The 26,728-nt window shown below is 48.3% G+C and overlaps 1 protein-coding gene across 1 annotated transcript in view; it reads left to right on the top strand.

Annotated features, from left to right (window-relative positions):
• The window catches only part of LOC119430925 (uncharacterized), a 102,083-nt gene extending 77,998 nt beyond the window's left edge, over nucleotides 1–24,085 (top strand). Inside the window, exons 13-21 of the mRNA XM_049656916.1 lie at nucleotides 886–1,034; nucleotides 2,795–2,901; nucleotides 3,040–3,137; nucleotides 4,595–4,719; nucleotides 7,981–8,091; nucleotides 14,011–15,516; nucleotides 19,135–19,197; nucleotides 19,528–19,718; nucleotides 20,376–24,085. Of these exons, the coding sequence (XP_049512873.1) occupies nucleotides 886–1,034; nucleotides 2,795–2,901; nucleotides 3,040–3,137; nucleotides 4,595–4,719; nucleotides 7,981–8,091; nucleotides 14,011–15,516; nucleotides 19,135–19,197; nucleotides 19,528–19,718; nucleotides 20,376–23,834 (5,809 nt within the window). The 3' untranslated portion in view covers nucleotides 23,835–24,085. The remainder of the gene's footprint in view (nucleotides 1–885; nucleotides 1,035–2,794; nucleotides 2,902–3,039; nucleotides 3,138–4,594; nucleotides 4,720–7,980; nucleotides 8,092–14,010; nucleotides 15,517–19,134; nucleotides 19,198–19,527; nucleotides 19,719–20,375) is intronic.
• The last annotated feature ends 2,643 nt before the right edge of the window (nucleotides 24,086–26,728 follow it).

Below are 26,728 nucleotides of genomic sequence, written 5' to 3'. Positions count from 1 at the left end.
AAGATTTAGGTATTTTATTGCTTATATATACCGCAGCTGATTATACCTCGAGAAGGTGAGGCTGACATACGGTACAATCTGTAAGTAAAAAAAAAAAATTTTTTTTTCGGCCTGTACGTAAAACGCGGATCCTGCAAACGCGGACATGCAAACGCAGACCCTGCCTAAGCTTAGTATTGAACGGCCGGGCCCGGGCTTCGTAACACGGGCCCAGGGCGGGCTCGGGCCTGGTATCATGGGCCCGGGCTGTGCTCGGGCTTCATAAAGAATCAGGCGACAAATCAGGCCCGTGCAGTGTCCATCGGCTTAACTACTGAGTCATGAGGGCACATACTGTAATGATCATTATAATTATGTATTTATTTGCCTTCGGTATACTTACCACAATCTGAGAGCAGCAAATGCAAGGGGATGTGCTTTTACGTGATAGCTCAGGGCTCCACACGACGCATGCGCTGTGGATTCATCTTAGCTTGAAATATGTTGGTTGCAAGTTAGCCGCCTTTACGGCTGCCATAGTGAAACCTTACATCATAGAAAACAGATAGAAATAATCAAATGCTGCACTATGATTAGTGAATATTTAGGGGAAAAATACGAATAAGCATTTCCTGTTATGTACGCACGGAAACACTCTACCTTGTTTTGCATGCTCTACCTTGAGAGGTAGGCAGTAAGCTAGGCGCAAGACAGTGGTAATTGGAGATCGCAGGGAGAGGCCTTCGTCCTGCAGTGGACATAGATATACTGATGATGATGATGATGATGATGATGATGATGATGATGATGATGATGATGATGATGATGATTGAGTTGTAGTAAGTCGAGCACCGTTCTAACGCAGTGACAGAAGAGTCCTTAATCTCGTCGTGCACATCTTCGCAGGTTGTGCGGCCACTCGCGGCCTCGTGACTTCACATACTCTTACGGGCATGTGAAAGAGAAGGCCACGTACAGCCTGACGTATAAGAAGCAACGCGGCGTTCGCCAGGGACATTTCTCGTGCTTCCTCTACCGGGAGCCCCAGTCCAAAGGTGAGGCTCGCGCAGGACCCGCTTCAGTTCAATTCGTTTCACTTCGGGTAGGACTTCACATCGGAACGCTGAAATGTCCGGGAGACCCAGAACTATAAAGTTTAGAAAACTATCCTTGACAGAGTCCTGCACAACTGGCGGGAAACCGCCACGCACATGGAGCCAAACCACCACGCACACGGAGCCGAAATTGTTGTACACGCCGGTCGGTCTACGGACGCGATCTCCTGGAACCTAGCCCTTAACCTCTTCACTGTAATATAACCATTGCACGATTCCGGAATGCACTCAGCATCGCATAGCACAAGAAAGGCACAAAGTTACAGCACTTCAGGCACAGCTTGAAAAAGGCTAAACATGGCAAAAACTCAAACAGTCTGCGTAGGCGATTTCCACAGAACAAACAAACGCTCCCGAAACATGCACGTAGTTATGCATAACTTGAATGACCTTCTTATCGAGGTGGCCGGATGATTTTTTTTTTCTGAATGAGTGTTGACCTGTTAATTGTCGGTTTTAGTGTTCGCTTTGCAATTGTACAGCATGTCATTGGAATTCTCAGTGCCAAAGTAGCCTCGATACGGACAGTGTTGATACAATATCTATAACCCTACATTCCGGTTTTTCTAGTTTATTGATTGGTGGTTTAGGAGCAGCGATGTGCCCAAAGGTTAAGTGAGTCAGGTGAGAAAATTGCTGAGGACTGAAAAAGGTTGTATTGGAATTAAGCACACAGGAAATTTATCTAAATTTATCTATTCTGTAAAAAAAAAAAAAAAAAAAAAAAACTACCCGAAACATTTGTATGCTGACTTCTGTTGCCGGTGACAAGTTGGTTGCCTTTTGTTTCATAACTATCACACCTGTTTAAAAAAAATCCGTGTGATATATTTTTCACGATAATGCTGTATATGAAATTTGATTGTGGTTTCTGTGTGCCGTACGAATTTTAATTTAAGTTTCATTTTCTTAAACTGCGTTGTGTAAAACACCTGCTCTCGGTCAAACGCTATGAAGTTGCCTTGTGTATGAGGTCGCCAGGCTCCCCTCAAGCTGCAACCTGCAACGTTTTCGTCTTGTGGTCGTCGCCACTTTGCTGCAGAATAAGTTCAATTCAATTCATAAAGAAGCCGGGTTTTGGTAAGCTTAGGATAACTGCAGCAGCTCATTAAGAACTGTTTATATATTGGACGCCTTCACATCTAAGCACAGAGAATTCAGTTGACGTGTTCAACGCAGCGGTACCTCTCACTGCATATCAATTCCGCATGAAAGCACTGTATTTAAGATCGCTTGGACGGATCATTTCTTGGTGTTGCTTCTCGCCCGTTTCACAAGAGGCAATTAAACGTTAACCACTTACTGTAGCATGTTTTATGCGAAGTTGTCCTCCTTATACTAAATCGCTTTCTTTTGACTGGCTTGGCAAAAGATGTCTGCAATTTGATGCATAATCTCTTAATTCTGGCACTGAAAATCTCAATACCAAATTGAAATTTATACCTGCCCATAATCGAAAGCGGTATTTGCATGTTCGCCCTATGGATACATCTGAGGGCTTCAAAAAGTATTAACCCCGTTATTTTGTCGTGAATAGAAAATGTGTGTTACCCTCTGGCGAATAACAAGTACTTATATCATTTGTTTTTGGCAGGTTGCTTATGCGTTGGGTTACTTCAAGAGAAATCTTCGTTCTTTAGCAAATAGCTACTACCTAATATGCTGCTCTGAAATTGCACTAAGTTTTGAATAGGTTTCAGGTACATACACATTGGACTTGTTCTCCAAGAATTCCGCCACCATTGAAAAGCACGCCTCGAAGAGGATATTCCCCCACGATTCGCAAGTCATCACCTACTACGTCCTGGTATGACGATTCCCTCGTATTATTTGATAAGGACTTCGAAGGAACAATTTTCGATTGAGCTGCGCGGCTTTGACGGCTGCGTCGCAGTCGCGTTTCGCGTTGTCACACTGCCAATTTCGTGACTTCGAATTCTTCTAGGCGCCACCGGACTCCGAGGTCGTCGTCACCTGTTCGGCTTTCAACATCCAGTCGGGTGCCGACTGCTCCAACAGCTACTTGAAGATAAACGATCGACAGTAAGCACAACTCGAAATGTTACGAAATGCTAGATAAGGGGCTTTGATTCGGTTGCGTCGTGCGAAGGCTTGGGCGTATGATTGAGAACTATTAGCCTCATTGTACCAATAAGCTCTAGAACATTCGCCTTACATTGACAGCGCTAGCGAGGCAACTGTAATGTGGAAGTAAGTACACATGTAAGAGCTTCCAACGCATAAACAAAAAAAAAAAGAGAAAGAGACATTAGGTCGTTTCTGACGATATTTTCATAGCAGCTTCACCTAATGACAAGAATGCAAGGTAGTTGGAACACCAGAGCGTTTTTTTTTTTTTTCATGAAAATGAAAGCACACACACGCGCATAAATTGTTTAGCAAGTGAAACGTACCATTTTCAAAAACGAATAAATGTGACGTCGTAGGATGTAGAATAAGGCGGGCATTTCGTCACAAAGGACGCAGAACTTCTGATAATTGCCTACGGTGCACAAAGGCTGATTCACACTAGGCCTACACGGCACCGAGTTCGGTCTGCCGACTGTTGGCGACAGCGTCTTCCTTCCTCTAAACCGTTGGCCATAGCGTTTTCCGTCCTGTAAGCTGCTGTCGTCATCAGTCGGCAGACCAAACTCGTTGTCATGTCGGCGAAGTGTGAATCAGCCTTAACAACCACACGCCAGACACACCCAACCCCCCTAGTGCGTTTGATTCGCGCTGTTTGTTTCACAGATGAAAATATTTCTCTTTAACAAGTTAGTTACAGAAACATTTGGTTGCACCCTTCATGATTCGAAGTTCATTTTTGAGTTCACAAATGTATAACTTGTGCATCTCGACGAGAAAAAACAAAACAAAACAAGGAGATTGAAATATCCTAATGTAATTATTTTGTTATATATCCAAATTTCTTGCGATGAACGCTGCATACTAGTATCACATTAGTAGACAGCTTGTAGCATCTCAATTTTCTCATTTTGTAGACCTAAGCGTGTGAATTATGGTCACAAACTATTTGAAGGCTGTTTACTTCTCTTTCTTTTTTAATCAGTGAATTATTCGTGGATTATTATTATCTTTTTTTTTAGAATTGAAGTAGGGGGGGGGGGGGGGCGGGGATACCTTGTACTCTAAAGCAGTGAGATAATGAACTTGGGAAAATACATGAAGTGTGACTGCACCATGAAAGCCGAGCTACAGGATAATACTTGGAAATCCGTGACGTCACTGTGACGTAGCGCCAGCGCCACTACGTCACTGTGTTTTGAGACGGCCGCTACGTCACTTCCAAATGTGAAATTGGAAGTTTCGGCCTTTACAGTCTCCTCTAGTAATCAACTTATTCGCGCGATATTAACGACAATAAATGTTTTAAAATAGTACGTTATCAGTCTAAAACTGAGTTCACGTTTCCATTCTGTGCATCTTTAAAGGCCAGCCGATATATGACCAACTATGTTTTCGTGAACATCTTCCAGATACTGCGACAGCAACGTGCCCGGGAGGCAGCGGCTCGAGCTGACCTACAACTACGCCGTTGTTACATTCCGAGACGGCAAGGACGCCAGTAACTCATTCAGCTGCACTTTCGAACGAGGCAGCAGTACGTAACGTTCACTTCTTTTGTGTGCGTGTGTATGTTTGTTTGTGTGGGACCCGGTAACGTTTATTCGGACGTTTGAAACTACGGAAAGGCTGATGGGGTCACATTGTGATAGCATTGTCAGAAGTGAAGTAATGCAAACAGACTGGACATAGTGCTCGAAGAAACACGTGCATAATTATTATTATTATTATTATTATTATTATTATTATTATTATTATTATTATTATTATTATTATTATTATTATTATTAAAACGCAGCTTTCTTTAGCTATTGCTCTTCCCGCTCCAAAATTTTTCGTTTATGACTGCCTAGCCGAGTATAGATTGGGCCGGTACAGGACTGAGCATAAGTTACCTCGAAACGGTTTTAATGTGGTTTGTAACGCGGGCAATACAGGCAATACAATGCCACATCATCTACGCACGCGCCTAACAGTATTTTTATTTTTTTTAATGCGAAAGTATTATATGCCCCATACGCGAAAATCTTTCGCAGTCGGCGGCGTGACCAAATTATGGTACCAAAAATGGCCGACGGCACAAAGACTAAACACATGTCAGAAATGCTCGGACTGATGTCAGATCTCTCGGGGAGTTTCTTCAATACAGTAGAGCTAGCCGATAAATATCGCAAGCAGCATAGTATCTCAGCAGGTCTACCGGGAAGCTATCGACTGACTTTGACAATCAACCTCAGATGGTTCCTGCGCCATTTCTGTCACATTTTCGTTACGTCAGTATGATTAGTGCTCTGTAGAAAGACGCGACGGAGGCCGATGAGCCTTGCCGCCGTCCTATACATTTATTCGAAAGAAGGCGAAGGCGAAGCAGAAAGACGGCTGCGGGGACCAGTCCTGCCGAGATTGAGAGCACGTTCGTTTGTTCCGTCTAGTCGTGTGTCCTCTCGGTTGGGGCTGTTTTTACTCGCCAATTTAAAACTACCGACATTCCAGCGCCAAAATGAAATGTCTGCGCCCAAGAAAAGAAGAACAATAAAGAAACTGAAACAAAGAAATGGACATGGACTCGGATAAAGTAACAAGTCCGCTTCAAATATGCGAATTTTCTTCTTGTCCCATAAGTGGCGCACACGCAAGGATAAACACGGCTCCTACAGAGACCTGACGTACAACTGACACGCGCTCAAATTACAAAATAAAAAAAAACTGTAAATTAATGGGAGCAAGGATGGGCAGGTACGCTCTGGGCCGTTTTTCATCGCACTCCCGCCGCGAAGCACCGTGGCTTCCTCGCGCTTAGGTGGCACTTAATTAACCCGACTGACTCCTCGAATACGCGGACGAATTGTCAGCGCCGCTCCCGTCGTATACGTGGGGGCGTCCGTCGACTTAGTGCGAATGACGTGCGCAATATAACACGACGCGCAGATGCTGTGCGCCGGCGTTCGGTGCAGGAGACGGGGGCTGTCTTCTTCGAGCCAAAAAAAAAAAAAAAAAAAGGCAGCTGTGACGCGGAATCAGCGTCAGCGTGACCTCAGAGACAAGAGCGTTCTCTCCTCAGGGCACTTGCGTAGTATCAGCCTCTGCCCTGCCCTTAACCCTCTCCACCTCTTCGGCACGGGTTGACATAAGTGAACCACGATCTCTCTTAAAATACGAGCCACGCGTGACGACCGAGACCTCGCGCGTTGCGCAGCGCGCAAAATCGTTCGCCCCGCCATGCGTAGGAAAAAAGGAAAACAGCCTCCCCCTTTCCCAGCCCCCTCAGACACACAAACACAAACACACGCACACCTTGTCTTTTTTTTTTTTTTACGATCAAATACAAGCCTATATAACGGCCAGGTCGAGACTCACTCGCGTCCATGACTCCCTGCGGTCGCGGTCGCGTGATTTATTTCCGATCGGTGTCTTATATACTCGTATATATGCCCGTGACATAGCCGCGAGTATATATGAAAGGAGCGCGCCCGGTGCTTTAACGGGTAGCCGATCGTAGAAACGAAATAATGCTGCCGGTCGACGTTCGCCTAATTCCTGCCGCGTTTTCGCGAATGTTAGTGGCAGTGGGCGTTGAGCGCGCTCATCCCCTCTAGAGGCCCTGTCAGTTGTCAGTTTCAAATGTACCTACGCAAGTTTTTGCGTCCGTGCATTGGAAAGTTGCAAAGTGCTGTGCACGCTAATAAAAAAAAAAGAAATTCGGCAGAGATACATGGGACTGCTTACGTGTGGGAATGCGGAAGCATTATACTGTTTGTCGACCTCGGAACGTCATGAACGCGCTCATGAACGCGTCATGAACTCACGCACTAGGCACGCCTTTAGTCGGCCAGAACCATGGAACCGCCGTGGCGTCGGGGAGCCGTGCTCGACTGGCGCCCCGGAGGCCCGGGCTCGCTACCCACCCAGACCGAAATGCACCACATTTCCTTTTCAAAACCATTAATTTACTTTGTTTACAGGAACCTCCCCCAGAAATGTGACGTCATTTGTTGACGTGTTTTTACTCTTTTTGCGGCGTAGGCCATTTTTGGGACCATCTTTCAGTCACGCCGACGGATTTTCGCGTAATGGGGCATATAATGCTCTCGCATTAAAAACAAAACCAAAAAAAACAATGAAATGCAGACCCAACTCAATGTTTTAATCTTCATGACTGACGCGAAGCTTGTTTTAGTTAGCGTGTTAGGAGCAGCTGCCGATGACACGAGCACAGCCTATTCGCCTGCAGCTGTTAGCGTCATAAGAGCGAAGGCATTGTGTGATGCTTGCCGAGGGAAAAATGTTGGTGAGAGGTGCGTGGGCACAGATTAGTAAGACGCACGTCTAAATACATTTAAGGCCGATACACCTTGTGTCACAGCGGCGCATTCATTCTGGCAGATCATTAGATATGTGGCATGTGTGTGATATGATATTTTTTTGTGTACGTCATTAGCCACGGCTTTAGTGTACATGTGTCGTTTGTAGGTGCAAGAAACAAACAAAAAACAAACACACAAACAAAAAAAGTGAAACTGCCGACGCGCTGTTGCATTTCGGCTAACCACAGGTGACGTTGTAGACTCGTAGACAGAAGTACTAGATCGTAACGTTACAACTCACAGATGACCACGAAATTGGAGAAGTCATGCGGATGTCGAAAGATGGTTAGAGGAGTGACAGGATCTCGTAATGAGGCTTCAGGACCATTCAGTTTTAAAAAATACAGATTGCATAAGCGTTTATTTTGTGATTGGTGCCTATCGAAATGGCAGTTTTTAAGACCACGTGATCTCGCACCGTTGCTTTCGCCTAGGTACAGACAAGTGCGCCTTCGAGAGGAAACATCCAACAACGACGCTGTCGCCATGGGAGACCATAGCAACCACGGAAGTTTCGGTGACCGAAACCCCGTTCTCCGAGGAAGGTATGCATCATCTGGGTTGCCATCTTCTGACGCGCACTAACATGCAGACTGATTCTCTGTGGCGTCATGGCTTATTGCATACAGTTTCCTACGAAAACCACTAGAGGGAAATCTGTCTCTAGCGTCTATGGGAGCTGTAATTACGGTGATTGAGTCAGCATGGTGATGATGCGTGGTACATGGATTCGCCTACAAACTTCGTCCTTCGGGCCTAAAACGACTTCGAAACTTCGCGAATTGGTCAATTTCAACGAAACATTGCGTCATAAATGACACAATTCGCGGTGATTACGTCACGAGTACCTAGAAGCCACGTGCATGAAATAGAGAAACACACATGTACTAATTGTGATTCCTGAGATTGCCGAACGATCGCAGCGTCAAGAGTTCCCTCTAGTTATTTTTTTTTGCAAATTTGCAAACTGATCATCTTCGGACAAATACATAGTTGCGTTATAATTGCAACAATTCGCAATGCCCATGCGTGTGCGCGGTGTTTCATTGTCTTCTTGCGTTTAGGAAACTTTGATTGCCTAGAAATGTTGTCTTTCAAACGCAGATGAAGCGTAAAATAAGTAAAGAAGCAGGGTCGTCTGGAGCCGCCAACACGAGGCTTAGACAACGTGTGCTACCCATCATTCCCGTGGTAACATTACAATCGCAGCTCTACAGTTCCCTCCAGTAGTTTTAGCAGGAGACTCTATGTCTTATAGAAGAAGTAGAAGCAAAAGAAACCCAGGGGGCATAGAGATTCTTTTCTTCCGATTCTCGTCGACTCTCGTCGGTGGTTGCTGGCTGCAACAACGTGTCGCTCCGTTTGTTCGGTCGTAAATAAGTTGAGATCTGTGACGCCTCTCATAAACTAATTAGGTCACACTTCTCAAAATAAAAGTATCAGGCTTGGTGCTACATGGAATTACATGACGCGTTCCTCTAGGCTCTACATCGTTCTTTCATATGTGACTCACAACTTTTGGTCTCGAATGCGCGCTGTGAGAGAAGTATCTAGCCTTCGCAGCATTGCCTGCTGTGTATAGATAGATTGCAGTGACGTCATATCCTAGACACCATGTTGTTGAACCAGCACGGTGCGCAGCTGCGTCCGTTAGTGACTTACGCGGCTCCAACAAGTCCCACTCAGGGATCGATCCCAGCGACAACCAAGGTGTGGTTTTCTGCGGTTTAATGACCTAGGGTAAAAGAAAAAGAAAAAAAGGAAACAAAAAGAATTGTTACAAAATATTGCACTAGCTCTCATTTGTGGCTTTTTTTTTTCGCGGTAGTTTGTCAGCTACAAGCTTCGTACGTGTTTTAGTTCAACTTAAAGCAATCTTAGTTGTCGAGTAATGCCAGACACGCGCATTCATCTTTACGAGCGTCCCACATAATGACATGTAGCTTTCCTAGTTATTCCTGGTTAGGGAATGACGAATGTCATCGCGTATTCTGCAGTGCCACTGGAATGCAACCTTGGTTTTCCACACTGTAGAATAATTATAGGGTACGGTAAATTTTGCTACAAACCAGCCTAAACTGCATTATAGGTGAATAAGTGAATGACATTTTGAATTTGGGTGGGCAGACTATACAGTGCGTTAACACTGCCGCGTTTCTTAACACATTTCTAAAAGCACTCAGAAACCTAGAACATTGAGATAGAAATCCTACAGTAGGGCATCACTGCTCTCCGGTATCTTCGAATCTGAGGGGCTGTGCCGCGAAGTGAGCGAAATACACGTTGCGCAAACCAGATGGCGCCACCGATTTGGCAGCCGGAGTGATTCCAGGCACCGACGCTCCTGCGGTGGCGCGATGCTTCTTGCAGCCGGCTGGACGATGCGTCACCGCTTTGGTTCAGTCGGTTCCGTCAGAAAGAAGATTGCAGGAAGTTTGTAAGAAGTTTGTAATTTAGGGAGAGCCTGAATCCTGAAATCAAGCGCGACGGAAAAGAGGGCTTCGAGTCTGAAACAAAAAAGAAAAAAAAAAAAGGAAGAAAAAGCGAGAAAGACCATAGAAACGGGAATCTTGTTTTGTTTAGCGTTCGCACTGCATTTTATGCCAGCAGAGCTATCAGCTCCGAGCACTCTTTTCCTTCCTATCTCTGTCATCTTTCCGTTCCTTCTCCTTTCCCACCCTGCTGACCGATGCTCAGGAGTCAGCCGTGCGGTAGACGGCGTGGTCAGCAGGCTTTTCCTCTCTGTCATCCAACTCCCTCTCTCTCTCTCTTTCTGTCTCTATATATCTCTCAAACTGGGACGGAGCTGGAACAATATACCAGATTTGTTTTTGTTTGTTTGTTTTTATATAGACTATACAGAATTTTAAAGAAATCGCATGTGACATAGCACACCGACGACCAAAAAGCAGGCAACTTGATAAAAAAGATGTATTCGCAATAAAAATTGCTGGTTCACCCATAACGAAAAATAATAACGTGATTGCTGACAAAATGCAATGCGCAGTAAACCTTGCATTGTTCCCCGCGATGTTGGCTGGAGTGAAAATTCGCAGGTGCGCGCGAGGGGTCTTCCTTCGAGAAGAAAAAAAGAAGCGCGAGCCATACTCATTTGTGGAAGTTGGGCCCCACCGATGGTGAATTGGATAGTTTCGAGATTGGCTCTGTCTTGAAGTAAGTGATTTATTTATGTGCATTCAAACACCTCCCAGCTTTCAAAACAGCCCCCCCCCCCCCCCCCCCCCCTTTGCGCAGGCACTATACTTACAGCGCTCCCAGTGACCCTGCCACGTTTCGAATTTTTATACGTCTTCTTTTTGGAAGAAGTTGAGCACCCTTCTGCGATTCTAGCTTGATTAAATCAATCGTGCTAAAATTGCAACTTTCAAGCTGAGATTTTTAATCTTGTTCCGAAAATGAAATAAGTGGGAGCCAAGTCCGACAAATAGGGTAGAAACGCTGTTGTCTCCGACGAGGTACTCGTATGTCCGGAGTGACCTAGGTGACCATAATGACCATGACTCTGTCACAGCTGTGACACTCTGACGATCACACTCTGATGTGACACTCTCAGATCGTCCCGATCTGGGGTGGATGACGAGCAATGCGCCCCAAATCGGAACAATTTCTCCAAACGGCCTGCCTCTAGACGCCCCTAAAACTTGGCAGTGAAACTCGCTGTTCGTAGTCTGGCCATTCAGGACGAATTCCCGATGAACAATACCGTGAATGCACGAAAAAAAAAATGTCACAGTTTCGCCCTAAGGGCGAAGCAATGAATGCGATAGCAACACCGCAATGTCATACGAAGTAAGGTGAGCGGCTTTGGTAGCAATATGAATTGTAGTAAACATGAGCTGATTAAGTAAGCAGGTGTGCTGCGCCGTAAGTAGACCGACATGAAGAGAGACTCGATGACCACGAGAAGGCGCCTGTGAAACGGTGGTGTTGATGAGAAGCGCTTCCCGTGCGAAGGGACACACCTGTAGCGCTGCACTGCCGATCCGGGCAGCATTGCATGTGTAGCGTGCGTTGGAAAATGTGGCCCGACTATTACTAACTGAATGAACAAGCGTGGTGTGAGCGCGCACAAACAAACATGAATAGATCACACTGAATGACTGCAGACAACGACCGTCAAAACTCTGGCAGCAAGCGGATACGCCGCAGCGGCGAAGGTACGTGCGGTCTATCGCTTCAACGGAAACTGAGCGGCGAATGCACGGCGCATAAAGGTCAGAGCCGTGTGGAGATAAGAGACGGTGCGAGCGAGCGACGAGCGCGGTTGTTGGCAGAGTGGAAGTGCGCCCCCCCCCCCCCCCCCGCGCCCTCTGGCGCTGGCTTCCCGCTTCCTTGCTTGCGCGTGGGAGATTGAGTGCGTTCGCTCTCCGTGATAGCGCGCGTCCCCGCACGCTTCCGCTCGGGCATACGGCACGCGGCGAAGATTTTATCTATAGGGAACCTCACGGCGACGACGACGGCGACGATGACGGCGACGCCGACGGCAAAAAACGGTTGAAGTGTCCATATAATTGCTATCGCAATAACACGATAAGCATGCACTTTGTCGAACTGCGGACATGACGCCTTTCTTTTTGGTCGCGGTGACACTGGGCTTTTGCACTGCCTCGACTGTCGCTTCGTCCCAGGGTCCAACCCGTACTTATAAGTTTCGTCGCTGGTGATGACGCTCGACGTGAAAGACGGGCAATTTGCCAGGTTTCACTCTCGCTTATTTCGCTCATTCCCGAAAATTAAAAGCCCAGCTCAGATGTCACCATTTTGACACGATTGCTTAAATTATAAACTCGTATTGCAGAAGGGTGTTCGGCTCGTTCCAGAAAAGAAACTTCCAAAGCATATTCGCAAATTGGCAGGAACGGTGGGAGCGCTCAATTTCTTCGCTAGGGGGGGGGGGGGGGGGGGGCTATTTCAAAGGTGACAGTGTTTGAATGCACATAAATAAATAACTTTCTTCAAGACAGAGTCAGTCTCGCAACTCTTTAGAACCACCTCGCCTATGACTTTATCTTGCTTCTCCTTACATATCCTGCCTAAACCACAGATCTCCCCTAAATCAGCGGCTTTATAGCTTGTCGCCCTTTTTTGGGTTTTTTTTTTCGAACATAGATTTCTCGCGCGCATATGCGAATGAATAGCGTTGCAGACAGAATAACGCTGCATCGCCGCAGAAGAAACCTCATGGTAGCTGTAACTCTAGGGTGGGGTCCATAATTCGCATGCGACAGTTTGAGAGACGCGGGGAGTTTGTCAGCTGGAGTGGTGTTACCAGCCAGTGATCCAAGCTTTCTTTCCTCCACATTGACAAGCTCTCAAAGCAATTGACACGTTATTTAAGTCTATCCTTGTCTTCTGGGTTAAATGCTTAAATGCAGATCCTTGTGGTGACACCCTGACTACTAACTTGCGCCACGAGTAGATGGAATCTCGCAGTTGGTTTACGTCCACCTCTACCATTCGGAACAGTTTAACACGTTCGTTTACATTTTATCTTCCGGCTCCTCATTTATTTTCTTTGTTATATCCCCACCGATTGTACTAACCTAACGGGCCTTTATCACTTGACCTTGGTTTTCATATAACCACACATATAGTCACCGATAAGGGTCGCCAAGAGTCGCATGACCGATAAGGTTTGTGGTCTGACTGTGCTTTTATGCGGAGCATTAGCGTATTTAATAAGTCTGTGTAAATCACAGTCGAACGACGTTAAAATGGACGTCTTCACTGCGAAACGACCTGTATAACGAAAAGGACAACATGACCTGGCCTGCTTTTCTTCTTATGCATGTAGTTTGAGCGCCGCATAACAAATAATTGTCGAACAAATTGGCCTCTTTACCAAAATAATGCACGCCTGAGCGGTCAAAATCTGTTATTTTAGAACGAACATCCACAGAGTGCCCGCGCAAACTATATTATGAAACTGCGCTGCCGATAGGCAAGTCCGGTCAGTGCCTCAAGAACAGGCCTGGCACGACTCTGCACTTTTGCCTTGAACCTTGAGGCCATGAAAGTCTGTATATGCGATGCGAGCGTAAACTAGAAGACAGATACGAACTTCGTAAGCGGAGCCCATCGTAAGTTTTAAAAGTATACCTGTCGGCATGGTCGGAACTATGGTGTTTATCAGTACTACGCTCATTCTGCCTCACTTAATTAGTGCACTAAAGGACGCGATGTTTACGACCAAGTGGTCAGCATAACGAAGGATATTCTGGGTCCCCACCACCTTGTTCAAAAGCTTTTATTTGTACAACTATCGTGAATACAAAAAATAATGAACAAGTGCCTTTTTTTCATTTATTTGGAGCTCCCGGGGTGCGATGCCAGGTCCGCTAGAGAGCGCTTCGATCATGCTCTAAGTTGTACAATACTTTTGGCAGAAGCTGTATGTACACGTGTCCCATGAGCTCCGCTTACTGATGTATCTCCACATGCAGGGGTGACCACTGTACCCTCGGCCACCACCCTCATCACGCCGTTCACTGAAGAAGCAACGGTTCCTTGGCACAACGTTGGTTCCACCACCCTGCGCACCCTGAAATATACTCCTAGCGCCACTCCAGAAGAGGGTGCAACATTTTCTGAAACACCGTTCCCGGGAGCTTCGACCGAGTACCCTACAGAGTCTCCGTTGTTTCCGCAACAGCAGGCCACGGGTTCCTCTCTGCCAGTCGCTTCCATAGCAGCAACAACTGAAGTTGGAATACCACCCGAAGCAGCGTCACCGTCCACAGGCCTAGTACCGACAATATCACAAAGTGTTTCACCGGCGCAACTACCTAGTGCGACGTCGCTACCACACGAAGAGGCCTCTCATACATTTTCGCCTGAAGTGTCCGGTATCCCAACTACGCAAGCCTCTTCGCCCCATGGCGCGTCATTTACACCGAACGAAGCTGTTCCGTCGCGTCCATTCGGCATCTCAGTGCCGGAGGCATTCCCAACTGGCGCGTCCGTTTTCCCAACAACCCAAATGTCGTTGCCATCTGGCGTGCAGAGTGAACCTAGCGCTTTCATGCCTACAATGTCAAACGCCGCTACAGCACCCGAAACAATCACCACGGCTACACCGTTCGGAATTTCCGTAGTGCCAACGACAGAAGTTTCAATGCCAACTGGCGCTTCAGGTAAACCGAATTTTATTCCTTCAGTTTCCATGGGTTCTTCCCTGTCGGACACAGTAAGTGCCTTTCCAGCCTTGGTAACACAGAAAGGAATTCCCGCCACAGCGCTACCCGGCGTATCCTTTATTCCGACAGGTTCAGTGTCATTCCCTTCCAGCATGTTTAGCCAACCAGCCACAGGGATTCCCTCGGTTACAGGGGGACTTTCGGTGCCAGTAATGATGACAGGCACGCCAGCATCTTTTACTCATGGAGAAGTCAACACTTCGTATCCACCAGGACTGTCCGTCGCACCGACCACTGAAGTTTCTTTCCCTTCTGGCGTATCAAGGGAGCCGAGCCTCATTGTTCCATCAGTATCAATGGGAATTTCAGTGCCAGAAAGAACTGGCACTCCACCATCCGTCGGTCAGAAAGAAAGTACCGCGACAATACCATCTGGTATGTCCACTGTCCCTACAAGTGAAACATCTGTTCCTTCTTTTAGGCCTGGTCCATCGACGAGTTTCGTGCCTACTTTCTCACCAGGTGCATCTTTTCCGGGTACCTTCCCTGTCAGCCCACAACCTACAGATACAGAAGGTTCAGATATAATACCGTCAGCCGGCTCCGTAACACCTACAACTAAGGTATCGGCCGGCATTTCTGCGGTAAACACCGGCCTTGACACACTGCCAACATACCCTCAGAAAGAAATGACGACCCCATTCTTCTCAGGCCCCTCAGGCTTACCAACAACAGAAGTATCACTACCATCTGGTGCCCCGGGTCAACCAACGGCTGTTGTGCCTTCAGTATCACAGGGCGTGTCTGTGCCTGGTAGTCAACAAACAGGTGGTCAACCGTCTTTCCCCTATGGAGAACTAACGACTCCGTTTCCGTCTGGTCCTTCAGGCATACCAACCACGGAGGTGCCAACATTATCTGGTGTTCCAGGTCAGCCTACAGCTATTGTTCCCTCTGTATCAGTAGGCGTCTCGGTGCCGGAGACAGAAGCTAGTCGTCCACCGGCTTTCCCCCCAGAAGGAATCACGACACCCTTCCCGACTGGTCCCTCAGGCTTACCAATCACGGAGGTATCAATACCGTCAGTTATTCCAGGTCAGACGACAGGCATAGTACCCTCAGTATCAGTCGGAGTTTCTCTGCCAGAAACACAGACAAGTAGTCCGCCGTCTTTCCCCCATGGAGAACTAACGACTCCGTTTCCGTCAGGTCCTTCAGGCATAGCGAACACAGAGGTATCAATACCGTCGGGCATACCAGGTCAGCCGACAGGCATAGTTCCCTCAGTATCAGTAGGAGTTTCTCTGCCAGAGGCACAGACCAGTAGTCCACCATCATTCCCCCAGGAAGGACTCACGATGCCCTTCCAGACAGGTCCCTCAGGTTTACCAACCACGGAGGTTTCAATACCTTCGGGCATACCAGGTCAGCCGACAGGCATAGTTCCCTCAGTATCAGCAGGAGTTTCTCTGCCAGAAACACAGACAAGTAGTCCGCCGTCTTTCCCCCATGGAGAACTAACGACTCCGTTCCCGTCAGGTCCTTCAGGCATAGCGAACACAGAGGTATCAATACCATCGGGCATACCAGGTGAGCCGACAGGCATAGTTCCCTCAGTATCAGTAGGAGTTTCTCTGCCAGAGGCACAGACCAGTAGTCCACCATCATTCCCCCAGGAAGGACTCACGATGCCCTTCCAGACAGGTCCCTCAGGCTTACCAACCACGGAGGTTTCAATACCTTCGGGCATACCAGGTCAGCCGACAGGCATAGTTCCCTCAGTATCAGCAGGAGTTTCTCTGCCAGAAACACAGACAAGTAGTCCGCCGTCTTTCCCCCATGGAGAACTAACGACTCCGTTCCCGTCAGGTCCTTCAGGCATAGCGAACACAGAGGCATCAATACCATCGGGCATACCAGGTGAGCCGACAGGCATCGTTCCCTCAGTATCAGTAGGAGTTTCTCTGCCAGAGGCACAGACCAGTAGTCCACCATCATTCCCCCAGGAAGGACTCACGATGCCCTTCCAGACAGGTCCCTCAGGCTTACCAACCACGGAGGTTTCAATACCTTCGGGCATACCAGGTCAGCCGACAGGCATAGTTCCCTCAGTATCAGCAGGAGTTTCTCTGCCAGAAACACAGACAAGTAGTCCGCCGTCTTTCCCCCATGGAGAACTAACAACTCCGTTCCCGTCAGGTCCTTCAGGCATACCAACATTATCTGGTGCTCCAGGTCAGCCTACGGCTATTGTTCCCTCGGTATCAGTAGGCGTCTCTGTGCCAGTAGTAGAAGGTAGTCGTCCACCTAGTTTCACCCATGAAGGACTCGTGACGCCCTTGCCGACAGGTCCCTCAGGCTTACCAACCACGGAAGTATCAATGCCGTCCAGTATTACAGGTCAGCCGACAGGCATAGTTCCCTCTGTATCATTAGGTGTTTCTGTGCCAGAGACACAAACAGGTAGTCAACCGTCTTTCCCCTACGGAGAACTAACGACTCCGTTCCCGTCAGGCGCTTCAGGCATACCGAACGCAGAGGTACCAACATTATCTGGTATTCCAGGTCAGCCTACGGCTATTGTTCCCTCTGTATCAGTGGGCGTCTCGGTGACAGAGACAGAAGCTAGTCGTCCACCGGGCTTCCCCGAGGAAGGACTCACGACGCCCTTCCCGTCAGGTCCCTCAGGCTTACCAACCACGGAGGTATCAATACCGTCGGGCATTCAAGGTCAGCCGACGGGCATAGTTCCCTCAGTATCAGTAGGAGTTTCTGTGCCAGAGACCCAAACAGGTAGTCAAGCATCTTTCCCCTATGGAGAACTAACGACACCTTTCCCGTCAGGCGCTTCAGGCATACCGAACGCAGAGGTACCAACATTATCTGGTGCTCCAGGTCAGCCTACGACTATTGTTCCCTCGGTATCAGTAGGCGTCTCGGTGCCAGAGACAGAAGCTAGTCGTCCACCGGGTTTCTCCCAGGAAGGACTCACGACGCCCTTGCCGACAGGGCCCTCAGGCTTACCGACCACGGAGGTATCACTACCGTCCGGTATTCCAGGTCAGCCGACAGGCATAGTTCCCTCAGTATCATTAGGAGTTTCTGTGCCAGAGACACAAACAGGTAGTCAACCGTCTTTGCCCTACGGAGAACTAACAACTCCGTTCCCGTCAGGTCCTTCAGGCATGCCAAACACGGAGGTACCAACATTATCTGGTGCTCCAGGTCAGCCTACGGCTATTGTTCCCTCTGTATCAGTAGGCGTCTCGGTGCCAGAGACAGAAGCTAGTCATCCACCGGCTTTCCCCCAGGAAGGACTCACGACGACCATCCCGACCGGTCCTTCAGGCTTACCAACCACGGAGGTATCAATGCCGTCGAGTATTCCAGGTCAGCCGACAGGCATAGTTCCCTCAGTATCAGTAGGAGTTTCTGTGCCAGAGACACAAACAGGTAGTCAACCGTCTTTGCCCTACGGAGAACTAACAACTCCGTTCCCGTCAGGTCCTTCAGGCATGCCAAACACGGAGGTACCAACATTATCTGGTGCTCCAGGTCAGCCTACGGCTATTGTTCCCTCTGTATCAGTAGGCGTCTCGGTGCCAGAGACAGAATCTAGTCGTCCACCGGGTTTCTCCCAGGAAGGACTCACGACGCCATTGCCGACAGGACCCTCAGGCTTACCGACCACGGAAGTATCATTGCCGTCGGGTATTCCAGGTCAGCCGACAGGCATAGTTCCCGCAGTATCATTAGGAGTTTCTGGGCCAGAGACACAAACAGGTAGTCAACCGTCTTTCCCCTACGGAGAACTAACGACTCCGTTTCCGTCAGGCGCTTCAGGCATACCGAACGCAGAAGTACCAACATTATCTGGTATTCCAGGTCAGCCTACGGATATTGTTCCCTCTGTATCAGTAGGCGTCTCAGGGCCAGAGACAGAAGCTAGTCGTCCACCAGGTTTCCCCCAGGAAGGACTGACGACGCCCTTCCCGACAGGTCCCTCAGGCTTACCAACCACGGAGGTATCAATGCCGTCGGGCATTCCAGGTCAGCCGACGGGCATAGTTCCCTCAGTATCAGTAGGAGTTTCTGTGCCAGAGGCACAAACAGGTAGTCAACCGTCTTTGCCCTACGGAGAACTAACAACTCTGTTCCCGTCAGGTCCTTCAGGCATGCCAAACACGGAGGTACCAACATTATCTGGTGTTCCAGGCCAGCCTACAGCTATTGTTCCCTCTGTATCAGTAGGCGTCTCGGTGCCAGAGACAGAAGCTAGTCATCCACCGGGTTTCCCCCAGGAAGGACTCACGACGACCATCCCGACAGGTCCTTCAGGCTTACCAACCACGGAAGTATCAATACCGTCGGGTATTCCAGGTCAGCCGACAGGCATAGTTCCCTCTGTATCATTAGGCGTTTCTGTGCCAGAGACACAAACAGGTAGTCAACCGTCTTTCGCCTATGGAGAAATAACGACTCCGTTCCCGTCAGGTCCTTCAGGCATACCGAACACAGAGGTACCAACATTAACTGGTGTACCAGGTCAGCCTACAGCTATTGTTCCCTCTGTATCAGTAGGCGTATCGGTGCCAGAGACAGAAGCTAGTCATCCACCGGGTTTCTCCCAGGAAGGACTCACGACGCCCTTGCCGACAGGTCCCTCAGGCTTACCAACCACGGAAGTATCAATACCGTCGGGCATTCAAGGTCAGCCGACGGGCATAGTTCCCTCAGTATCAGTAGGAGTTTCTGTGCCAGAGACACAAACAGGTAGTCAACCGTCTTTGCCCTACGGAGAACTAACAACTCCGTTCCGGTCAGGTCCTTCAGGCATGCCAAACACGGAGGTACCAACATTATCTGGTGTTCCAGGTCAGCCTACAGCTATTGTTCCCTCTGTATCAGTAGGCGTCTCGGTGCCAGAGACAGAAGCTAGTCATCCATCGGGTTTCCCCCAGGAAGGACTCACGACGCCCTTCCCGACAGGTCCCTCAGGCTTACCAACCACGGAAGTATCAATACCGTCGGGTATTCCAGGTCAGCCGACAGGCATAGTTCCCTCAGTATCATTAGGCGTTTCTGTGCCAGAGACACACACAGGTAGTCAACCGTCTTTCCCCTATGGAGAACTAACTCCGTTCCCGTCAGGTCCTTCAGGCATACCGAACACAGAGGTATCAACATTAACTGGTGTACCAGGTCAGCCTACAGCTATTGTTCCCTCTGTATCAGTAGGCGTCTCGGTGCCAGAGACAGGAGCTAGTCATCCACCGGGTTTCTCCCAGGAAGGACTCACGACGCCCTTGCCACCAGGTCCCTCAGGCTTACCAACCACAGAAGTATCAATGCCGTCCGGTATTCCAGGTCAGCCGACAGGCATAGTTCCCTCTGTATCATTAGGCGTTTCTGTGCCAGAGACACAAACAGGTAGTCAACCGTCTTTCTCCTACGGAGAACTAACAACTCCGTTACCGTCAGGTCCTTCAGGCATACCAAACACAGAGGTACCAACATTATCTGGTGCTCCAGGTCAGCCTACAGCTATTGTTCCCTCTGTATCAGTAGGTGTCTCGATGCCAGAGACAGAAGCTAGTCGTCCATCGGGTTTCCCCCAGGAAGGACTCACGACGCCCTTCCCGACAGGTCCCTCAGGCTTACCAACCACGGAGGTACCAATACCATCTGGTGTTCCAGGTGGGCCGACTGCTGCTGTTCCTTCAGTATCAGTAGGTGTCTCTGTGCCAAAGACTCAGACTGGTAGTCAACCATCCTTCCCCCAAGAATTCACGACTCCATTCTCGTCAGGTACATCACTCTTTACAACCACTGAGAAGCCAATGCCATCTAGTGTCCCTGGCCAGCCAACTGCTGTTGTTCCCTCGGTGTCAGTCGGCGTATCTGTGCCCGAGACGTCGACTACCAACCCAGAGGCTTTCCCCAATTCCGAATTTACGGCTCCATTCCCGTCAGCTTCATCGGTTATTCCAACTACAGAGACATCAATACCATCTGGTGTTCCAGGTCAGCCGTCCGAAGTCATGCCCTCGATATCAGTCGGTGTATCAGTACCCGGAATCTCGACTGCTAGTCCTGAGTCTATTCCTCAATCGGAATTCACGACTTCATTCCCGTCCGGTCCATCAGTCATTCCAAGTGCTGAGAAACCATCTGTCCCCGTTGGTGTTTCTGGGCCCCAAGCAGAAACGACAAATCCCCCTTTTGGTACTCCCGGACTCACTCCAATATTGCCATCAGAAGCCTTCACTGTTCCGACGCCACAGATGTCGCCTTCTGGAGCACCGGGCCAACCAATGTTGCCTTCGGGCGTTTCTGCTTTTCCAACAACAGAGGTGCCGTTTTACTCGGGTGCCTCCAGTGAACCATCGACAGTTCCTCCCTCAGTATCATTGGGCGTGTCCATCCCTGAAGGAGTGACTTCCACACAACCAACGTTTGCTGAAGAAGGCGTGAGTGGAACCGGTGCATCTTTCCCGACAACAGAGCTTTCTGTACCATCCAATGCACCATTTAAGTCAACCTTGCTTCCTCCTATATCAGGAGGTCCAGTAGTGACAGGAACGTTACCTTCTGCTATGTCTGTCGTACCGACCAGTGAAGTGTCTTTGCCACGCGGTGGGCCTGGCGAGCCGACGGCAATCATTCCTTCAGCCACCGTTGGTGTTTCCCTGCCCGAGGCATCATTTTCTCCAGGAGAATACAGCTCTACATTTCCGTCAGGAGGCCCTGCTGTGCCTACAACTGAGGTATCATTGCCATCTGGTATAACGGGATTGCCAAGTGTCGCGGTTCCGTCATTTTCAGTGGGCGTCTCAATGCCAGAAACAGCAACCTCTACTGCTGGGCCGCTTACTGTTGAAACCCGTACTTTACCAAGTGGGTTCCCAGTATCTGAGACAATGCCAGGAACGCCTGCGCCATGGCCATCATCGTTCCCACATGGTACTCCCGGTGCTCCAACAACTCCTGCAACAGTTCCTTTCGGTTCACCTTCTATTTCTAGTGGACCTCCGCCCTCACTACCTGAGGGAATAAGTGTTGAATCTGAGACCGGAACTCCTGCTCCATCAGAAGAACTACATGAGACTACTCAACCCTTTATTCCTTCCGCAGTGCCCACAACTAACTTGGGTTTTCCATCTGGTCTTCCTCGCACACCTGTAAGCGAGGTCCCAGAGGCATCAGTTAGTGTTTCAGTGCCTCCTGGATTTGTTCCTACCATAGCTACAGCAACAGCGCCATCGTTTTATGGAACGAAGGTCGCCAATGATTTCACTTCCACTCCAATGCCGTACCAGACGGGTGGTGTAACGGGGCCCGAAGAACCTATCAGCACAACCCTTCCACCCAGTTTGATTACTCCAGAGACTGAAGAAATCAGGATTCTGTTGATGATCATAAGAACTGATTTGAAGACATATAAAGTTAATGCCACTGTACTCCACACTTTCTTGATCAAAGCTACAACGATAGGAAGCCATGACGCTTATACCATCATTCTCCTTGCTTTAAAAGACATAAAGGTATCATGCAAATACTTGGCTCCTGCGGAGAGGATTAAGGTCGCCTATGAAATTGCCCATTACCTGAAATCGCATGGAACCAGAATAGCTCACGACGTCGTTGTGAAGGCCGTCGGTGTCTTCCTTTGTGCCGTCGACCACAAAGACATAATCACAAAGCTCCTCTCTGAAAACACTTACATGATATCTATCTCCGAAAGCGTAGCGAGTGAGCTATCATGCCCCGACATGGAACACTTGATACACCTCCTCTACGCGGACCGAAACAGGACAAAGGTTGAAGAGTCTCCATGTGCTGGCATCCTCTGTGAAGAGGTTCCTGAGAATGTGATGGACACGATCGACATGCTCGTCGACAGGTACTTCCCTCAAAAGGCCCATGAAAAGAAGTGGCTGATGCTGGATATCGCAAAAGCGCTTAACTTGCAGCCCGAAGAGGACGAAGAAGGCGATGAAATGGTCTACTACAAGATGGGCGATTACGATGTCTTTTTAGAAGAGCTACGTGAACCGACGATTTCAGACGAGGAGAAGGCCCTGCTTTTCGGGAAGTTTTTCGCCGAGGTGCGCAAGGTCGCCAAGGCTGAGCGCAAGCTCAGGCTTGACGACCTGGAAGAAGTCTGGAAAATGGGTGGCGGCAAGCTGCCACAACCCGCAGTGAGATCGTTCATAGCACTTTTGAAACTTGTCCACAGCAAGAGAATCTCGCTGAAGACCGAAGAAAGGATCCGTCTGCTCAAGCTTGCTCTCAAGTGCGACGGTCACGAGTGTACAAAGCTCAGCTCCAGCGATATCCACAACCTCATATTTGCACTATGCAACGTCGGAATCCGGGACGGTTTTGGCCTTCCAAAGGACCTGAAGAGCCAAGTCACAAAGTTCATACTGACCCTCAAGGACAATTACATCGATTCAATATCAATACGAAGGTGGAAACGGAGTTCTAGTCTGCTCAAACCCAAATCGCATGACTATCTTTCGGCCAGCTCCCCGTCTGAACTGCGATACCTAAAAGACTGGCTCCAGAAGCCTATGTCCTTTAACGACAACAAAGGGCTCCTCAAGAACACGGGACGCTCTAACGACGACCCCTCTGGTAGCAAGAAATCTGTCCTGTCGCAACTTTACAATGCCTACGTAAACGAAAAAAGGCCGGACATCAAGACGGTGCTCGCTGAGCGGTTGCTTGACACGTACAACACTTCTTTCAAGCACCTCGGTGCTGAAACGGAAGACACGGAAAAGTTTGTGCTGTCCGTGGTACAGCAGCTGCCGTCGACGGCATCCAGGCACAACGACTTGGTTTTGGGCATTCTAGAGCAGTGCATTCGGCGCGGTGATCCGTGTCTAAACATCAGTAGCAGTGAGAGCATAGCGCCCCTTAAGGTAATTATGCAAAACATGTCTCTCAAGCAGAGTCCCAATTTTGTGCGGACCCTAAGTCGCGACCTTTTCGCCGCGGCAAAGAAGGCAAGGACGCATGTAGACTTGTCTTGGCTAACGGACAACGGCTCTGCGCGTAAAATCTCTCAGACGACAGTACCACAAGCACTTCAAGTATCGTCGAGAGCTTCAACATCGTCCTGAAACAAAAGTCTAAAATTAGTGCGACCTAAAACCATTCTTCTAATCCCGCGACAAAATGAATTTGTCGCTAACCTTCTTCGCTTGTTTGTTATTGTAATAAATTAGCCCGGCGTTAATTTTTTTTCATCGTTGTCTAACTTTTGTTCCCGCACGTCACCTGTGACGTGTTTTGTACAGACCGGTAGATATAACACGATTGGTTAAAGTACAGCAAATAAAAAAGGTGGCACCGATACCTGCCAGTCCACTAGTAAAACACAATCACCCGTCTCGAGTCTGTCTCTCTCGCCCTGTTTTGTCTTTCTTTTGTCTCGTGTTTGAGGGTGTATATTTTGTGCTCTTGCAATTGGGTGATCATCAATACGGTTATCGATAATTTAGCCACACATTAAAATAGGGATTGATTTCCGGCCATCGGCAGCCTGCAGGAGTTGCGATTTCGTCTTTCATAAAAAGAATTGGCTATCGATTAAAGATTCAAGCCGATTTAGACATTTCGGTGGCAACTTAATGACCTACCATGTACGTATGAAAGAGCTTTGCAAGCTTTTCTATGTATTTTCTGTTGTATGTCATGAAGTTCTTCTACCCCAGTTGGTACGTCGCATGACATCTCCAACAGTAAGTATAGAGCACATGAGTTGGCGAACTAAAACTTTCAATGAGTCCTTCTTTATCTGTCGCCATTAAAGTCTGCAATGAACTGCCTGAATGCATCGTATATGTGCACAGCCTGTCAGCGTTTGAACACTTCTTTGCCATCCTTGTTGAATATTGCATGGCCTATGTATTTCCGCATGTTAGTGTGTTGCTATATGGTTTTTTTTTTGTGAATTCATGTTTTGTATACCTATGTAGCCCTTTTGGTTCGATTGCACACTACTTTCTTCGATATATTCTGGGAATTACCTGCGTTTACTGTGTACGCTCCCCCTTACGCAATACCCAGAAATGGGGCATTTAGGGGACTAATTAATGATAATGGTGATATAGGTATCGAAAGGAAACTAAGGGGCATAGGCAGCGGACGTTCACGTGGTATTCCGTGGTATCCCATACAAAGTGAACATCTCGACAACATTGGTTTGGTCGCCGGCAGAGTTAGCTAAATCCTTTACGTGTTGCGTGACATAGTATAGATCTGGAACTGGTCGTAGAGGCCAGACAAAAACTTTATATGAAGCCTACTGAAAGAGCAGCACCACCAGAAAGAAAGACGAGACAAGACGAAGCGCTTCGTGTCGCCTCGTCTTTCGTCATCTCTCTTGTTCGTGCTGTTCAGTTTAGTACGTAGTACCAAAATGTCCCTTCGTACATTCTGTCAAGTTTATAAAGAACGTAACATAACAAGTGGAACGCTACGAAGAAGCGTGCCTAGTTTAAAGCTTTGTTCGAAGGAAGAAAAATGCATTGGCCTACGTCACAGGCGAGGAACGAAAAAAGAATGCGCAATCCATATTACTTTATCGATAACATGTCCCTTCCCTCTTGCTCACTTTAACGTAGGCCTATATATTTTCTCTGCATCGATTAAAGCTTTCATTTGAGTGTCTAGCGCCTACGTCGTGCGCGATTTTTCTACCTCGCCTATTTTTAGGGTGTAAACACGAAGATCAGGAACGTGTATGTATTCTCCCTGTTAACTCGGCGAGTTACGCCAGTCTCTTCGACGTTACAACAGCTAAATTCTCGTCAAACTCGTGGCTACGTCAACAGCGTCATCAGTATTATGGCGTGGTCAACCGCAGGTAAGTACCAAACATGATTGTTGAGCGCCGAGGGCATGCATCGCGAAAGGCGCGAACTTGGATCACGCCATGATTGATGGAGCAACGATCGATGAAAAGTTGTTTGCTGGACAGAATCGCACCACGATCAGCATTAGCTGCTTTAATCAACCTCGAACCATGCACCACGGCCCTTTGTGCTGTCATAAGCTATACCCAAGGGTCGTGGCAAAGTTGCGTGATCCGATACTCTAGATACTGCTTAGTTCAAAAGAAAAAGAATATGACCGCTAAAGATAAACCGCTGTGTGTCAAACCGTATAAAATTTAAGCCCGGATCATTGCCCTTATCAGCGATCGCCTCAAGGGGCGTCAAATTCTCGACATCGCACTTTCCTGCGCTTCGCTATCAACAGTCTTTTCGGCGATCGTATGTCATTTATGGCGAAGCTGTCAATGATCATTGTCTTTCGCAAGCGCTTTAGCAAACGAAAGTAATTGCAAAAGACTCAGTAAATCAATTGATCGATCAATCAATATTAATTTTAAATAATAATTAAACAGCCAGTCAGTGAATCAATCATTTGTGGTGGCGCCCGTGCGCTGGCGACGACAAAGATCGCCTGAGCGCTGAGGAGGAAGAAGTTTAGAGGTTTAGAGGGCGCGCGATCAGGAGAATGAAGACAAGCACAATATATTTTTTTTCATTTATTAAATGCTTCAGCATTTCTATGCTTACCCAACGAGAAAAACCATCCGTCCGTCCGTCCGTCCGTGCCGTGAGACGATCGCTTTCAATATAAGCCCGCAGCAGCGAGCTAATTCACATTCGTACTGCCTCTCGCTTCAGCGCCAACTAAGTGGCAAGAACACAGCGCGCACTAAGCTATCAGCACGCGCCACACTGTGTCCACATCGCAGATTGCTTTTAAGATAGGGGCACGCGCGGCCGCGTCATACGCAGCTTTGTTGATAATGGTTCGACGCAACTGGATAAGGCGCTAAAGAACGATACCGGCTTATAATGATCGGAACGTCATCACCTACGTCATAGAGAAACATATAGGGAAGCATGTTTCTCTATGGTATAGCTTGCTTGCGTCATCGATTCACCTTGCGCCGCCGTCCGCAGCAGTTCGTGTCGCCTCAGCGCTGTCGTTTGTACTG

Source organism: Dermacentor silvarum, chromosome 10, assembly GCF_013339745.2.
Source record: "Dermacentor silvarum isolate Dsil-2018 chromosome 10, BIME_Dsil_1.4, whole genome shotgun sequence".
Classification (NCBI taxonomy): domain Eukaryota; kingdom Metazoa; phylum Arthropoda; class Arachnida; order Ixodida; family Ixodidae; genus Dermacentor; species Dermacentor silvarum.
This window is presented reverse-complemented; position numbering and strand designations above follow the sequence as displayed.